This window comes from Perca fluviatilis, chromosome 8, assembly GCF_010015445.1.
Source record: "Perca fluviatilis chromosome 8, GENO_Pfluv_1.0, whole genome shotgun sequence".
In the NCBI taxonomy this organism is placed as follows: Eukaryota; Metazoa; Chordata; class Actinopteri; order Perciformes; family Percidae; genus Perca; species Perca fluviatilis.
This window is the reverse complement of record NC_053119.1, coordinates 928,181-946,602: the sequence shown is the minus strand read 5'-3', so window position 1 is coordinate 946,602 and position 18,422 is coordinate 928,181. Positions and strand designations below refer to the sequence as shown.

Genomic DNA, 18,422 nt, shown 5'->3' with positions numbered 1-18,422 from the left:
CAGTGCCATCTACTGCTCAGCCACAGCTCTGCTTACATGCAAGATATATACATATACATATATATATATATATATATATATATATATAGCACACACACATCTAATTTAATATTTCATGTAAAACCTCCAGTAGGATTTAGTTTTTCCACAAAAAAAACTTTAGCAAATTCTTTTTCTGAATCCCAAACGAAGGACTTAAAGTTTGCAGTTATGATTTAGAATAGATATTTATTGTCGTCGTTTTAGGACGACGAAACACAGTTCAGCAGCTCTTCAGAACTGACAACATAAATGACAAATATGTAAATATATATATCTATATATTTATAGATAAATAAAAGGGTCAAAATCAAACAGATTCACAATCAGTTTATTGAAAGCCAATGCATCATTCAAGTCATTACATACATAACTCATCCATTCTCTCCTAAAGCTCCAGTCAATCCCAGTGGTTTCTCTCGCTTTGTGCTGATTGGTCAGGAGGTGGCGAGGATCCTAAACTATACACAACTATACACAACTATACACAACTATACACAGCTGTTACAACATCTGGTCTGAAACATCTGAAAGAATACGAGTTGTGCATGAAGGAATCTCCAGACAGCAGCCAGAATGCAGCAACTTCAGGTACGGAAAAGGAAGGACAGTCCCTGTTTACTTCATTCATGTGTTTACTGGGTTCATGGACTGAGGATGGGAGGAGGAGTCAGCACCATCTCAACCAGGGGGTTCAGGATTCAGCCGAAAACCCAAAAATCTGGATTCAGTGCCTCCCTAATTCAAACGTTTCCATACCGGTACCAATACCGTGACTATTATACTGGATCCTAAATAATACTGTTTTCAATACCAATTTTATAAAATCCATTCTAATAAAAAGAAATGACAACACCTCCTCTTCTCCTCCCTCCTTCCTGTCTGAGCCTCCTCAGCACCTCCTCTCCTCCTCCCTCCTTCCTTCCTGTCTGAGCCTCCTCAGCACCTTCTCTTCTCCTCCCTCCTTCCTGTCTGAGCCTCCTCAGCACCTTCTCATCTCCTCCCTCCTTCCTGTCTGAGCCTCCTCAGCACCTTCTCTTCTCCTCCCTCCTTCCTGTCTGAGCCTCCTCAGCACCTTCTCTCCTCCTCACTCCTTCCTGTCAGCCTGTCTGAGCCTCCTCAACACTTCTTCTCCTCCTCCCTCCTTCCTGTCATCCTGTCAGCCTGTCTGAGCCTCCTCAGCACCTCTTCTTCTCCTCCCTCCTTCCTGTCTGAGCCTCCTCAGCACCTCCTCTCCTCCTCCCTCCTTCCTGTCAGCCTGTCTGAGCCTCCTCAACACCTCCTCTCCTCCTCCCTCCTTCCTGTCAGCATGTCTGAGCCTCCTCAGCACCTTCTCTTCTCCTCCCTCCTTCCTGTCTGAGCCTCCTCAGCACCTTCTCTCCTCCTCCCTCCTTCCTGTCTGATCCTCCTCAGCACCTCCTCTCCTCCTCCTTCCTTCCTTCCTTTCAGCCTGCAGCCTGTCTGAGCCTCCTCAGCACCTCCTCCGGACTGAGAGAAGAGTCCACTCGGATCAGTTTGTCTCTGGACCTGGAGCCCTGCAGGAGGCAGGAGAGAGGAGGAGAAATACTATTAAAACCACATGGCTTGGTTGAATTCTGACCCCTCAGTCCCACTAGCTACCAGAGACAGAGACAGGCTGCCGTTCATTTTCAACGGCTCACTGCTGCCAGGAGCAGGGCGGGGCCGAAATAGACCAGAAGTCTATTTTATGCAAATGCTGAGCGATGCCACAAAGCGACAGCCAATCAGAGTGAAGGCAGCGTGACGTAGGTCAGTGACTCGAGTCAAAGAAAATAATTCCAGATGGCAGAAACTCTTCAGGACATCTGGCATTTCTGTACATATCTGATACGTTTGGCATTTTATCTCATATATTTTGTTACTTTTATCGAGAAATAAATACTTTTAAACCCAAAAACATCTTTCTTGTGACTTGACGAGACCTCTGAAGTGACTTTTAAGACGTGCTTGAAGGTAGCACCGGAGGATTTCGGTTTACTGTTGCCAAGCGACCAGGACCAGGCTATAGGCTCGCACCAGGAGCGCCCATCAAGCGAGTGCCTGTCGCTCTCTTTTGATGCTAATGTGACTGTGGGGTGAGGCATCCTGCTACATCTTTATATACAGTCGCTACACAGTCACTTCAGCCGAAATAATACTAGGGATCCAGGATTGGGCTTCTGATTGGGCTGAATTTTGGGCTTTTCGACGGGGTTCTGGTTTCTGCTGAACCTTAGATTTTTTTCCCCAGGGAACCGAACCCTACGCTTGCACTCGGCGCGCTACGCTGCTCGCCGTAGTGACGGCGCCGGTGATTACGGGAAGGTGTTTACGTAGGTGGAGCGTTCAATGCAGCAGGCTGTGAGAAAGTGGACATGGAACTGGTGAGCAGAACAAGTTGTTGTTTGGCAGAACTTTCAGTCAAAAGAAGGCCATTCAAGTCCAGCTACATGTTCAATCTGTTCAATGCTGATTGGTCTGGTGGTGGCGAGGACCCTAAACTATACACAACATGGCCGCTGTTACAACATCTGGTCTGAAACATCTGAAAGAATACGAGTTGTGCATGAAGGAATCTCCAGACAGCAGCCAGAATGCAGCAACTTCAGGTACGGCAAAGGAAGGACAGTCTCTGTTTACTTCATTCATGAGTTTACTGGGTTCATGGACTGAGGATGGGAGGAGGAGTCAGCACCATCTCAACCAGGGGGTTCAGGATTCAGCCGAAAACCCAAAAATCTGGATTCAGTGCATCCCTAATAATAATTAAAGACATTCGCACCATAACTTGATGCAGAAATGGCATAAATTGTTGTGTACAAACTCGCCAGAATGCCTTTGAATTAAGTGTTTGACGCTCAAGCGTTTCTGTAGGACGTCCCCGAGATATAATGCCCCCCCCCTTGCCAAAAACTGTCTCCTGCCAGTCCTTCCATTTTTCTGTGATTGTTGCGGGGCAAAAATCCCTTGATTATGCAGCACGTTTTCTTAAAAAATGCGATGGAATATGGGAGATATTTATGCAATTTTATGCGATGAAATTGCAGGAACTTGCAAAAAACTGGTTTGATGAAAATGAGAAAAAAACAGCTTTTCGATGATGTTCACTTCGTGTAATTACGTTACTTCATAAGTGACACATACATTCCCATGGCAACAGGGGAAAATGGCTGCTCTTGTGTGAAGTAAACTAAACATTTTTCAACTTTCTGCTGAGATATATTACGGGACTTTCCACAACGAAAATGCGGGGATTATTTAATCATGCAAGCACCGCATATTTTGCGCAGAAATCGGTAATTTATTAGGGCTGCTCCCTCTTAGTGGATTAGTCGACTAATCGTTGGTTTTGGTCTTAGTCAACTTAGATCTCTTTAGTCCATTATTCATGTTTGATGCTGTTTTCATGCTGAATGACTTATTTCCAAGAAACATACGAGCTCATCTCTGGTAAACACAAGAATTAAGGGTTGACCTTTGACCTAACAGATATCACCGTGAAAACTACTTTGATTACTTTCATTGAGGCAGTTATTTGTTGTATTACACGTTTTCTGAAATGTTGTTTAAATATTCAAAGGAGGCGTTATCTTATTCAATATATGCATCCTTTTAGCGCGACTCTTTGCGGAGAAACTCAGATTTACAGATCTGTCGATTAAATCGACTAATCGATTAGTCGGTACAGTTGAATGAGTGTTAGTCGACTAAGAAGTTCTTCAATCAAGCACAGCCCTACAGTTTATGAGGCGTATTTGAAAAAATGCGCACACAAATATGTGGACTGTGGCTGATTAAGCGTTGAATTATGTGATCACATAATCATGTTTCTCTGGAGGGACTGGAAGTGGATGTGAGTTGTAATGAGAGTATTCAGGAACCTTGTCAAGAGATATGTGACTTTTCTTCAGCTCCAGGACTTGAGCCAGGAAGCGGACGAGCTCCGTGTTTGCCTCGCCGTCTGTCGGAGGCGCCGCGATGGCGACTCCCACGGCCTCCGCAGAAACCTCTGCAACAGTAGAAGAAGAAGAAGAGGAGGAGATGGTAAAGGTTATCTTCCAGTTGATCATAACAACAGTGTGGTCATTATAAACAGTGTGATGGTGACCTGGGGCAAAAGGAATCGCAATTTTAATCAAAATCGCAATATGTGTTCTAACAACAGAGTGAAAAAAATGGTAATTTCCCCACTAGGGATCAATAAAAAGGCATAAATTATTATTATTATTATTATTAATTATTATAGAGAGATGGGGACTCGAGTCTGAGACGCTGACTGGACTCGCACACACAAACAGCTGACTTCAGTTATTTCTTTTTAAATCTAAATTCACTCGTGCATTTCTGTTTTCTTTTATTGGCGCGTATACGCTGGGGAAAAGTTATGATGAGCTGCATGTCCCCTGTCCCTCAAACTCTGAACACTGAAGAATGTAATGCATGATGAGCGGTGGGCTTTACAGCCGGCTAGTAACACACACAAACACACACACACAAACACAGTCACACACACACACACACACACACACAGTCACACACACACACACACACAAACACAGTCACACACACACACACACACACAGTCACACACACACACACACACACTCTCACACGTATTCTTTGGTGCAGATACCAAAATGTTGAAAAATACAATAATGAAATTGAAACAGAGTTCTTAATTTGTGTTTCAGATTGCATTGCAGTAGACCCCATAAAGTTCTCGTTCAACTGATGCTGATACTGGACTGTCTGGATGGAGCTACAGGACATGCTATGATACTGGACTGTCTGGATGGAGCTACAGGACATGCTATGATACTGGACTGTCTGGATAGCTACAGGACATGCTATGATACTGGACTGTATGGATGGAGCTACAGGACATGCTATGATACTGGACTGTCTGGATGGAGCTACAGGACATGCTATGATACTGGACTGTCTGGATAGCTACAGGACATGCTATGATACTGGACTGTATGGATAGTAGCTACAGGACATGCTATGATACTGGACTGTCTGGATAGCTACAGGACATGCTATGATACTGGACTGTATGGATGGAGCTACAGGACATGCTATGATACTGGACTGTCTGGATGGAGCTACAGGACATGCTATGATACTGGACTGTATGGATAGTAGCTACAGGACATGCTATGATACTGGACTGTATGGATAGTAGCTACAGGACATGCTATGATACTGGACTGTATGGATGGAGCTACAGGACATGCTATGATACTGGACTGTCTGGATGGAGCTACAGGACATGCTATGATACTGGACTGTCTGGATGGAGCTACAGGACATGCTATGATACTGGACTGTATGGATGGAGCTACAGGACATGCTATGATACTGGACTGTCTGGATGGAGCTACAGGACATGTTATGATACTGGACTGTCTGATGAGCTAAGGAGTACTGTGACAATGATGTAGCGTTGGTTATCCTGTGTACAGGCATGCTATGATACTGACTGTATAGCTCAGACTGCTATGATACTGGCTGTCTGGTGGAGCTCAGGACATCTATGATACTGCTGTCTGACTACAGCTCTATATACTGGACTGTCTGATGGTACAGGACATGTATGATACTGGACTGTCTGATAGGTACAGGACTCTATGATACTGACTGTTGGGCTACAGGACATGCTATGATACTGGACTGTATTGAGCTACAGGACATGCTATGTACTGGATGTATGATAGCTACAGATGTATTACTACTTATTACTCAGCTTACTGTGGATAGCAACTGCTATGTACTGGACGATTGAACAGCATGCTATGTACGTATTGTATCTGTTAGTATTTGCAGCATTATTACTGGCTGTGATGATACAGCTTATATACTGTGTCTTGTACTACAGGCTCTATGTCTGTTGTGAGTGGACATGCTATATACGCTGTTGCAGCTGTATTACTGCTGTTGGAGCTACAGGACATGCTATGATACTGGACTGTATGGATGGAGCTACAGGACATGCTATGATACTGGACTGTCTGGATGGTAGCTACAGGACATGCTATGATACTGGACTGTCTGGATGGAGCTACAGGACATGCTATGATACTGGACTGTCTGGATGGAGCTACAGGACATGCTATGATACTGGACTGTCTGGATGGAGCTACAGGACATGCTATGATACTGGACTGTATGGATGGAGCTACAGGACATGCTATGATACTGGACTGTCTGGATAGTAGCTACAGGACATGCTATGATACTGGACTGTATGGATAGCTACAGGACATGCTATGATACTGGACTGTATGGATAGCTACAGGACATGCTATTACTCTGTCTTAGTACAGCTCTTGTACTGTATGGTAGGCATGCTATGATACTGGACTGTATGGATAGCTACAGGACATGCTATGATACTGGACTGTCTGGATGGTAGCTACAGGACATGCTATGATACTGGACTGTCTGGATGGAGCTACAGGACATGCTATGAATTCATAACATTGAACCATACAGTGTTAGGGACAGATCAGATGGACAGAGACTTGAGACTTGACTTGGACTTCTAAAAAATGACTTGTGAACATCTCTGTTATGATATGGACTTGTTGATATGTTACCTGTGATGGCGCTGTGTTTGGAGCCGGGCTTGGCGTGCACCGTTATGGTGACCGCTCCGCTTTTGTCTCGAGCCACCGGACCAGAAGCTCCTTCCTGCGCTGCTCCACCGGCAGCCGGCTGCCCTTTCACCTGCTGCAACACCATGGAGAGTAACTAAGTACATGTACTCCAGTACTGTACTCCAGTACTGTACTCCAGTACTGTACTTTAGGACCAAATGTTGAGGTACTTGTACTTTACTTGAGTCTTTTCTTTTCATGTTACTTTCTACTTCTACTCCGCTACATTCATCTGTTCCAGCTTTAGTTACTAGTTACTTTAGTTACTCCGCTACATTCATCTGTTCCAGCTTTAGTTACTAGTTACTTTAGTTACTCCGCTACATTCATCTGTTACAGCTTTAGTTACTAGTTACTTTAGTTACTCCTCTACATTCATCTGTTACAGCTTTAGTTACATTCATCTGTTCCAGCTTTAGTTACTAGTTACTTTAGTTACTCCACTACATTCATCTGTTCCAGCTTTAGTTACTAGTTACTTTAGTTACTCCACTACATTCATCTGTTACAGCTTTAGTTACATTCATCTGTTCCAGCTTTAGTTACTAGTTACTTTAGTTACTCCACTACATTCATCTGTTCCAGCTTTAGTTACTAGTTACTTTAGTTATTCCACTACATTCATCTGTTCCAGCTTTAGTTACTAGTTACTTTAGTTACTCCTCTACATTCATCTGTTACAGCTTTAGTTACATTCATCTGTTCCAGCTTTAGTTACTAGTTACTTTAGTTACTCCACTACATTCATCTGTTCCAGCTTTAGTTACTAGTTACTTTAGTTACTCCTCTACATTCATCTGTTCCAGCTTTAGTTACATTCATCTGTTCCAGCTTTAGTTACTAGTTACTTTAGTTACTACGCTACATTCATCTGTTACAGCTTTAGTTACTAGTTACTTTAGTTACTAGTTACTTTAGTTACTCCGCTACATTCATCTGTTACAGCTTTAGTTACCAGTTACTTTAGTTACTCCACTACATTCATCTGTTCCAGCTTTAGTTACTAGTTACTTTAGTTACTCCACTACATTCATCTGTTACAGCTTTAGTTACCAGTTACTTTAGTTACTCCACTACATTCATCTGTTACAGCTTTAGTTACTAGTTACTTTAGTTACTCCACTACATTCATCTGTTCCAGCTTTAGTTACTAGTTACTTTAGTTACTCCACTACATTCATCTGTTACAGCTTTAGTTACCAGTTACTTTAGTTACTCCACTACATTCATCTGTTACAGCTTTAGTTACTAGTTACTTTAGTTACTCCCCTACATTCATCTGTTACAGCTTTAGTTACTAGTTACTTTAGTTACTCCTCTACATTCATCTGTTCCAGCTTTAGTTACTAGTTACTTTAGTTACTCCACTACATTCATCTGTTCCAGCTTTAGTTACTAGTTACTTTAGTTACTCCACTACATTCATCTGTTCCAGCTTTAGTTACTAGTTACTTTAAACTCACAACTGTCTGTGTATGTGTGTGTGTGTGTGTGTGTGTGTGTGTGTCTGTGTGTCTCTCTCTGTCTGTGTGCGCGTGTGTGGGTGCCTGTGTGTGTGTGTTTGTGTGTGTGTGTGTGTGTAGACCATTAAACACACAACTGTTTGGATCCTTAGTAACGTTTTCACTGCATGACTTTAACTTGTAACAGAGTATTATGTGTGTATAACAGTGTGGTAGTACTTTTACTGCAGTAAAGTATCTGAATACTGATGGAGGGTTAGTTATATTTTGAGTCTGGATCAAGGGAAGTACATTTCCAGAATATGGTATTAGTACTTTTACAGTATGTAGGTAAAATATAGTAACGTTACTTCCCCTCTGAGTATATATTCCTCGGAGATGTAGCTGGAGGATTTAACGTTACAAATACACAGTAAAGTTGCAGATAAACGAAGTATTTAAACCTCCGGTTGTCCTCCCGTTTACAAAAACTTTCTATATCAGAGCTATGACAGAAACATCGGCAAAGGTGACAAAAAAGTGAGAAAACTAATTAAAAAACGCAAAAAAGGGACAAATATTTTTGAATAAAATCGACAAAAACGTTGAGAAAAGTGTAGAAAAAACAACAACAAAATGTTGAAATTTCGACCCAGAAAAACACAAAGTTTAGGTCGAGAACACGAGCGTTAAGTAAAATACTGGTTACCTCAAAGTTGTCCTCAAGTACAGTATCTTACTGTGTAAATGGACTTAAATAAATGTACATAATAACTCTCTAATAACTCACCGCTTTCTGTTTTTTGGGCATTTCTCCGTTTCTGTTTCTGGAGAGACTTCTTCTTATTTCCCGCTGAGCACCGGGCAGAGGAGGCAGTCTGACCCGGGAGAGACCGGTTAACAGACGCTGAGCACCGGGCAGAGGAGGCAGTCTGCTCCGGGAGAGACCGGTTAACAGACGCTGAGCACCGGGCAGAGGAGGCAGTCTGACCCGGGAGAGACCGGTTAACAGACGCTGAGCACCGGGCAGAGGAGGCAGTCTGACCCGGGAGAGACCGGTTAACAGACGCTGAGCACCGGGAAGAGAAGGCAGTCTGCCCCGGGAGAGACCGGTTAACAGACGCTGAGCACCGGGAAGAGAAGGCAGTCTGCCCCGGGAGAGACCGGTTAACAGACGCTGAGCACCGGGAAGAGAAGGCAGTCTGCCCCGGGAGAGACCGGTTAACGGACAGTTAAGCACCGGAGCGACGTCGGATAAACGGTTCAACGGTTTTAAACTGTTTAACGTTGACTTAAAAGATTTATTTAACCTTAAAAACATACATATAGTTAAACTTGACCGGGAAAAACTGAACATCCACCTGATTCCTGTTCGCTGTTAGCTGTTAGCTTCGGCAGGTCGCAGAACTGCTAACAATGTAAACACCATGATTTCCGCTTTTCAAAATAATTTACTTCCGGTCTCTTTTCATAATAAAAGCCCCAATGACAAACATGCCCGCAAAGTTTTTTTAAATACTTTATTGCAATGTTCTTTCGCCCTCTTCTAGATAACCTGTAACGTATAAGTCCATTGCGGATTTTCTTTTAGTTTTTAAACATGTAAATGTAAATTAAAAACTAATAAATTAGCTGCAAAACTCAATCAGACACAACAAGACAAACAGAACCTGCAACGTTTTTTTTTTTAAGATTATTTTTTGGGGCTTTTTCCGCCTTTATTTGACAGGACAGCTAGGTGAGAAAGGGGAGAGAGAGAGAGAGAGAGGGAGGGAGAAGACATGCAGGAAATCATCACAGGTCGGACTCGAACCCTGGACCTCTGCATCAAGGCATAAACCTCCAAGTATATGTGCGCCCGCTCCACCCACCGAACCAACCCGGCCACCCTGCAACGTTTTTTTATGGTAATTTTGTCCCTGATTCTCGTTTTTACCATAGACAGTATATATAAACTGGACCAGCAGACCCCGTGTCTCTGTACGAGACCAGTGAAGGATGTCAGAAGTCTCTTTCCCGGTGCTGGCTGAGCGTTACTGCGCAGCCTCCAACTGAGCTTGAAGACGTAGATGTGACGTGAGCAACCTGTCTGAAAGTGTGAAGTCTTCTGGTAGCTGTGCCGAGAGAAATCTCAATCATTCCCAATCTTACAGAGACGGAGAGCGTAGGTATATGTAAGGAGATAACATAGGCACAGGCTAATTACTGATCACTAACATGCTAGTTAACATTAGTCATTAAACCTAAACAGCTAATGGAAGTCCAAACTGCCTGTGAGCTTCTCCTGTACTATACGGTAATTCCTCTACTGTGTGACAGTAAGTCTCGTGGTTATGACCCAATCGTTAGCCTATTGTTATAAAAGCGTCTGCTACGGAGCCATAACGTGAGCTACAAGGTAATGGAGCCTTTTATACATTGTCGTGTTTCTTTAGAAATAAACAACGGACAAATAGAGTCTTTAAACTCTTCAGATGTAAAGTTATTCTCTGTCAAAGTGACGTCAGAATGAATGGGAGTCAATGGGATGCTAACGGGAGGTGATGGCTTGGTATTGTCAAAATGGCGCCATAGGAGGTTCCAGTTCTGAAGCGAAGCTTACCCCCCCTTGGGTTTTACTGGTTAGTTGTTCTGTTGAGTCCCTCAGGTGGTCTGGAGCAGGTTAGTTGTTCCCAGAACAAAGTGAAGCAGCATTTAGGTTTTCTGAGGAACAAACTCCCTGAAAACCTGAGAGTGCTGAAGACTAAGACTGCTGTAAACTGCAACTTTCTTATAAATTCGGTAGATGGAGGGTTACAACCCCCAAATTATCAAAACTGGGCTTTTTCAATGTTTTAGTTCCTATTCAATGTTTTTGCCGCTTATGTCTGAGTTTGTTGTTCAACATTTTAGTTAATTTTTCCCAGTTTTTGTTGCTTTTTTCTGAGTTATGTGACCTTTTATTATATATATATATATATATATATTTATATTTATATTTATATATATATATATATATATATATATATATATATATATATATATATATATATATAGCCTTTAGCTGTAGTTTAAGTGTGTGTGGCAGCTGGGAGTGTCTCCAGGCGCGGACTGCCCTCCTCTCCAAAACCATCCCATTCATTAAAGCACGTTTACGGCCTGCAGACATACTGAGGGAGCCAGCCAGGCGCTTGCTGTACTCGTCTTACATGATCCCAGAGAATAAGTACCTGATCCCAGAGGATAAGTACCTGAACCCAGAGAATAAGTACCTGAACCCAGAGAATAAGTACCTGATCCCAGAGAATAAGTGGAGTAAGACACCTGAAAGGCTTCGATGGAGAGCAGCCAGAACCAGGAGGCAGAGGACGGCTCGGACCTGTGGTGAGAACGATTCAGAGACTTTAGTTTGCTCTGTGCTTGTTTGCATCTGCTCTGGAGGCTGTTTTCCATGTCGTGAAGCATGCCATAAAACTGGAACAGTCCAGTTTTACATTCCTGCTGCTACGTTCGTGTTGGTGTTGGTGAGGGACAGGCTGAGACGTGGCAGAGACGCTGGGAACAGAGAGGACAGCTGCTGTTTTTAAGCCTTGTGTTGTTTTCAAAGTTGTTTCTATCAGAAATATTGGTTTCTTTGAACCAAAATGCCCAAATATAACATAGATGTATGCAGGGTTCCAAATTAGCACCGTTTACCAGCCAAATGCTGCTGAAATATGCAAGTGGCTGGTAGATTTGCGTCACTCACCAGCCCAAAAAACCCCAATGGTAATCTATTGAGTGGCTGGTAACATTTGAACATTCACTAGCCATTTGGCTGGTAGACGAAAAAGTTAATTTTGAAGCCTGGATGTATGGATGCATGTTGTATGTGTTCCATACAACGTGCATCCATGGTTCTTTTGCAAGTAAAATTAATGACTACTTTCATTGAATCTTTGAAAAACATGTTTCAAATGGTTTTAAGAACAATATCCTGACTAAACCTTGACATAAAGCAGTCTGTCATCCACTCAACATCCTTTGATCTTACCTATTAGTCAAAATAATTAATCATTTCTGCCTTTGTAACACAGAAATTAGGTATAATGTCATATAAATTAGGTTTATTGACCATGAATTTAAAACAAAACGTTGAAACAAGTGACAAAAATGTTTTAAAAATGTGTCAAAACCATAAAAAAGAGCCAAAAATGCTGAAAAAAGCACCACAAATTCAATGTCACTTTTGACCTGCATAGACAACCAGTTCATGGTCAAAGGAAGACAGCTCTAGGGTTAAACAGTCTGACTGTGTGCACTTTGGGTTCAACATTTTGGGGCGTTGGAGTTGAGATCTGAATGTCAAATGCTTCATTTTCTGCATTCTGGTGAATTTTTCTGCAACAAATTGTGCCTTTTCTGCATCAATTTATGGTGGTTCTTTGCAGGTAAAATTAATGATTACTTTCATTGAATCTTTGAAAAACATCTTTCAAATGGTTTTAAGAACAATATCCTGACTAAACCTTGACATAAAGCAGTCTGTCATCCACTCAACATCCTCTGATCTTACCTATTAGTCGAAATAATTAACTTTTTAACTCAAAAATTAGGAATAAAGTCATATAAATTAGATTTACTGACCATGAATTTAAAACAAAGCGTTGAAAAAAGTATCAAAAGCATAAAAAAAGAGCAAAAAATGCTGAAAAAAACACCAAAAATTCGATGTCACTTTTGACCTGGATAGACAACCAGTTCATGATCAAAGGGAAGACAACACCAGGGTTAAACAGTCTGACTGTGTGCAGTTTAAACCTCCTCACCTGGGCTGCAAGGGCCTCACTATGGGTTCAAACATTTGGGGCGTTGGAGTTGAGATCTCCGCTTTTGAGCAAAAATTGAAATTTTGAATGTCAAACGCTTCATTTTCTGCATTCTGGTGAATTCTTCCACAACAAATTATGGTGCAAATGTCTTTATTTATGTAAAGGAAGTTCTAAAAGGTTTTTTGGGGTTGGGTTGCACTGGCCAGTTTTATCAAGTAGAAACATTGATTCATTCCCCCATTTCAATTTGCAACTCAAAACACAGACTCTGGTCCCCTAATACTGTATCTGAAGTATCTTTTATATAGACCTTAGTGGTCCCCTAATACTGTATCTGAAGTCTCTTTTATATAGACCTTAGTGGTCCCCTAATACTGTATCTGAAGTCTCTTTTATATAGACCTTAGTGGTCCCCTAATACTGTATCTGAAGTCTCTTTTATATAGACCTTAGTGGTCCCCTAATACTGTATCTGAAGTCTCTTTTATATAGACCTTAGTGGTCCTCTAATACTGTATCTGAAGTCTCTTTTATATAGACCTTAGTGGTCCCCTAATACTGTATCTGAAATCTCTTTTATATAGACCTTAGTGGTCCCCTAATACTGTATCTGAAGTCTCTTTTATATAGACCTTAGTGGTCCCCTAATACTGTATCTGAAGTCTCTTTATAAGACCTTAATGGGGACGTTATTAAAAAGAACACACCAACCACAGATTCAAAGCCATCTGAGCTGCGAACCGGGAACTCGGCCGGCTTAAGGGAAGAGGGTTGAGTTGGGGTAAAGCAAACCGAGATCCCGCCAGGGCGCGTGGTCAGTTTAAAGCGCGGTCTAGAAGGAGGAGGCCAGGATGGCTGCACTGAGGGAGGAAGAGGAGCAGAAGAGTGGGAGGATGAAGGAGAAGATTGAGGCACTGAGCAGAGTTAGCAGCTCTTTCAGACACAGTCAGAGCCACAGAGGAGCAGCTGAGAGCTGAAGAGTCTCATTCTGATCACTACAAGGCTGGTGGAAAGAGTCCAGCAGCCCCTGCTGGAGGATCCACAGCTGCTCTCAGGAGCTCTGATAGGCAGGCAAACACCTGGGCAACCTGAGCTTCAACATCTGGAACAAGATGAAGGACATGGTCTCCTACACTCCTGTGATTCTGGATCCAAACACTGCTCAACCAAGACTCATCCTTTCTAAAAGTCGACCAGCGTGAGGCGAGGAGAGAAACAGCTGTTTCCTGATAATCCAGAGGATTCATTATTCCTTCTCTGTCCTGGGCTCTGAGGCTTTGACTCCGGGACTCACAGGTGGGATGTGCGAGGTTGGAGACATTACAGGCTGGAGTGGGTGTGTTAGCAGAGTCTGCCCAGAGAAAGGGGAACATACGGTCTGGATTATGGACATTATTGTTCTTTAAAGATAAATGTCTCCCCTTCAGCTCCAGACACTTATTTCCCTTTACAGAAGAAGCTCAGAGGATCCAGTGACTCTGGACTGGAACAGACACAATGTGTCTTTCTCTGATCCCAATCTGAACACACTCATACACACCTTCACCTTTACACCTATTTTCATGCTCACTGAAAAGGTTTTCCTATATAAGAGCTGAGTATAAACTTCCACTAAGGATTTTACCAGTGAAGTCTCTGTGACTGTGGATAAACCGTTAAGTTAGGGTTAGAGATGCTACTTATGATCTTGCTAGCTTTTGAACATTACCAAACCTGCCTTTGACTTAAAGGTCCCATGACATGGTGCTCTTTGGATGCTTTTATATAGGCCTTAGTGGTCCCCTAATACTGTATCTGAAGTCTCTCTTTTTATATAGGCCTTAGTGGTCCCCTAATACTGTATCTGAAGTCTCTTTATATAGACCTTAGTGGTCCCCTAATACTGTATCTGAAGTCTCTTTTTATAGACCTTAATGGTCCCCTAATACTGTATCTGAAGTCTCTTTATATAGACCTTAGTGGTCCCTAATACTGTATCTGAAGTCTCTTTATATAGGCCTTAGTGGTCCCCTAATACTGTATCTGAAGTCACTTTTATATAGACCTTAGTGGTCCCCTAATACTGTATCTGAAGTCTCTTTTTATAGCGCCTAGTGGTCCCCTAATACTGTATCTGAAGTCTCTTTTTATATGACCTTAGGTCCCTAATACTGTATCTGAAGTCTCTTTTATATAGACCTTAATGGTCCCCTAATACTGTATCTGAAGTTCTTTTATATAGACCTTAGTGGTCCCCTAATACTGTATCTGAAGTCTCTTTTATAGACCTTAGTGGTCCTCTAATACTGTATCTGAAGTCTCTTTTATATAGCCTTAGTGGTCCCCTAATACTGTATCTGAAGTCTCTTTATATAGACCTTAGTGGTCCCCTAATACTGTATCTGAAGTCTCTTTTATATAGACCTTAGTGGTCCCCTAATACTGTATCTGAAGTATCTTTTATATAGACCTTAGTGGTCCCCTAATACTGTATCTGAAGTCTCTTTATATAGACCTTAGTGGTCCCCTAATACTGTATCTGAAGTCTCTTTTATATAGGCCTTAGTGGTCCCCTAATACTGTATCTGAAGTCCTTTTATATAGACCTTAGTGGTCCCCTAATACTGTATCTGAAGTCTCTTTCATATAGACCTTAGTGGTCCCCTATACTGTATCTGAAGTCTCTTTTTATAGACCTTAGTGGTCCCTAATACTGTATCTGAAGTCTCTTTTATAGACCTTAGTGGTCCCCTAATACTGTATCTGAAGTCTTTTTATATAGACCTTAGTGGCCCCTAATACTGTATCTGAAGTCTCTTTTATATAGACCTTAGTGGTCCCCTAATACTGTATATGAAGTCTCTTTTATATAGACCTTAGTGGTCCCCTAATACTGTATCTGAAGTCTCTTTTATATAGACCTTAGTGGTCCCCTAATACTGTATCTGAAGTCTCTTTTATATAGACCTTAGTGGTCCCCTAATACTGTATCTGAAGTCTCTTTTATATAGACCTTAGTGGTCCCCTAATACTGTATCTGAAGTCTCTTTTATATAGACCTTAGTGGTCCCCTAATACTGTATCTGAAGTCTCTTTTATATAGACCTTAGTGGTCCCCTAATACTGTATCTGAAGTCTCTTTTATATAGACCTTAGTGGTCCCCCTAATACTGTATCTGAAGTCTCTTTTATATAGGCCTTAGTGGTCCCCTAATACTGTATCTGAAGTCTCTTTTATATAGACCTTAGTGGTCCCCTAATACTGTATCTGAAGTCTCTTTTATATAGACCTTAGTGGTCCCCTAATACTGTATCTGAAGTCTCTTTTATATAGACCTTAGTGGTCCCCTAATACTGTATCTGAATGTTTTTAATGTTTTTGTGTCTGCAGCTTCCAGAGAACTCCGTCTCTCAGACGCAAATGGAGGAAACGTTATGGTGGTCTGGACGGCAACAAACTGCTGGAGCCCAATAAAGACCCAGACATGAGAGGTATGTGTGTGTCTGTGTGTCTGTGTGTGTGTATGTGTGACTCTGTGTGTGTTTGTGTGTTTGTGTGTGTGTGTGTACCTGACTGTGTGTGTGTGTGTGTCTCTGTGTGTGTGTGTGTGTGTCTCTGTGTGTGTGTGTGACTCTGTGTGTGTGTGTGTACCTGACTGTGTGTGTGTGTGTGTCTCTGTGTGTGTGTGTGTGTGTCTCTGTGTGTGTGTGTGACTCTGTGTGAAAATATGCTGCGTGCCACTGGTCCATGAGTTGTGTCTTGTATTGTACTGCATCTGTAATATTTGTGTCCCTGTACTATTTTTGTATTTTCTGTACATAAATAAATGGTTAAAATGTGTGTGTGTGTGACTCTGTGTGTGTATATGTGTGTGCATGCGTGCATGTGTGTGTATGACTGTGTGTGTGTGTGTGTGTGTGTGTGTGTGTGAGTGTGTGACTGTGTGTTTGTCACTGTATGTGTGTGTGTTTGTGTGTATGAGTGTGTGACTGTGTGTGTGACTGTGTGTGTTGTGTGTGTATGACTGTGTGTGTGTGTGTGTGTGAGAATATGACAGTGTGTGACTGTGTGTGTGTGTGTGTGTGTTGTGTTGTGTGTGTGTGTATGTGTGTGTGTGTGATATGACTGTGTGTGCTTGTGTGTGTGTGTGTGTGTGTGTGTGTGTGTGTGGTGTGTGTGTATGACTGTGTGTGACTCTGTGTGTGTGTGTGTGTGTGTGTGTGTGCGTGTGTTTGTATGACTGTGTGTGTGTGTGTGTATATGACTGTGTGTGACTCGTGTGTGTGTATGACTGTGTGTGTATGTGTGTGTGGGTGTATATGACTGTGTGTGACTCTGTGTATGTGTGTGTGTGTGTGTGTGTGTGTGTGTGTGTGTGTGTGCGTGTGTTTGTATGACTGTGTGTGACTGTGTGTGTGTGTGTGTGTAACACCCTGTCATTAGTGGTCTGTAGAGGAACCTTTAGTGGAGTCTGCTCGTATCTAAATGAAGTTGCTGCCCACTCATCACCACAGAGCTGCTGACTGGCTCGCAATCTATTTTTCTACCTTTTTATTTTCCCACAATGTGATCTGAACTCTAACAATAGCAAACGACTGGTCTGCACCGATGCTCTGCATATTTAAACTATTTCTATTTTACACCACCGTTGAAAGGTTTGTCACAAAGTTAGCTTGTGTCCAGTCAGATGTGTTCAGGACTGCTCTATATGTCTGAATGCCTTCAGTTCTGTACATGGAGAACACAACGCTGTACAATAGTTCAACCAGACCGACAACTGAAAGGGCAGAAAGAGACAAAGATCCCTCTGAGAAAACAGTTGAATAAGAAAGAGAATAAGTCAGCAGTCAATGGTTGAAGTGCCCATATTATGAAAAAATCCCTTTTTTTGGTGATTTGGGGTGTTATTTTGTGTCTCTGGTGCTTCCACACACATACACACTTTTAAATAAATCCATCCATGGTGTTCTGAGTGAGATATGGTTTCTGAATGTGTCCTGCCTTCAGCCTCCTGGTGAGCTGGTCTAAATCTGCACGGCTTTCTACGTCCCTAGCCGAAACGAGCTGGCTAACTGCAACCGTTTGCATGCTAGCGTTAACATGCTACCTCGTTTTCAATAGCAAAGCACTGCTACAACACACACTAGTTCACCATAATCTCCAGAAGAACTACTTCCATGTGCTCCCTGGTTTAGAAGAAGTCTCCCAGCTGATCCTGCCTTGGAACTGACTGAAGTTGGAGAAACAGACTTTCTTTTACTGTCTATAGAGCTAGCTGACATGAGCTACGACCTGAGCTACTGAGCATGTGCGAGTGCAATCAAAGATAGTACAGAAGAAGAAAAGATGTCTCACTCTGTATCTAAAACAGAGAGCTGAACACAGGGTGAAAAGAGGAGCTGCAGCAATGTGCAGTACAACAAAAATATGGTGTTTTTTGAAAATTAAACCATGTACAGTAAACCTATTCTGGTACAACCTCAAAATACAATTGTGAACCTGAAAATGAGCA

General features: G+C 42.2%; 2 protein-coding genes across 2 annotated transcripts in view; one reads left to right on the top strand and one right to left on the bottom strand.

Annotated features, from left to right (window-relative positions):
* Nucleotides 1-349: 349 nt before the first annotated feature.
* Nucleotides 350-9,565, bottom strand: c8h15orf40 (chromosome 8 C15orf40 homolog). The gene is made up of 4 exons (XM_039807462.1): nucleotides 8,931-9,565; nucleotides 6,639-6,771; nucleotides 3,921-4,048; nucleotides 350-1,574 (listed from the first exon to the last, which is right to left on the bottom strand). The coding sequence occupies exons 1-4, from the start codon at nucleotides 9,495-9,497 to the stop codon at nucleotides 1,485-1,487; spliced, it is 918 nt and encodes a 305-aa protein (XP_039663396.1). The 5' UTR covers nucleotides 9,498-9,565; the 3' UTR covers nucleotides 350-1,484.
* Nucleotides 9,566-11,258: 1,693 nt separating this feature from the next.
* The window catches only part of glsl (glutaminase like), a 68,639-nt gene continuing 61,475 nt past the window's right edge, over nucleotides 11,259-18,422 (top strand). The window contains 2 exon segments of the mRNA XM_039807903.1: nucleotides 11,259-11,503; nucleotides 16,301-16,401. Coding sequence (XP_039663837.1) covers nucleotides 11,457-11,503; nucleotides 16,301-16,401 — 148 coding nt within the window. The 5' untranslated portion in view covers nucleotides 11,259-11,456.

Bases quoted from the DNA above. Each gene is read 5' to 3' on its own strand.
- c8h15orf40 (XM_039807462.1), bottom strand. From the start codon at position 9,497: ATGTTCAGTTTTTCCCGGTCAAGTTTAACTATATGTATGTTTTTAAGG. The intron at 6,772-8,930 runs GTGAGTTATTAG...ATGGTGTTGCAG, and splicing joins TGCCCAAAAAACAGAAAGCG to CAGGTGAAAGGGCAGCCGGC. The intron at 1,575-3,920 runs GTTCCTGAATAC...TGCCTCCTGCAG, and splicing joins GTCACATATCTCTTGACAAG to GGCTCCAGGTCCAGAGACAA.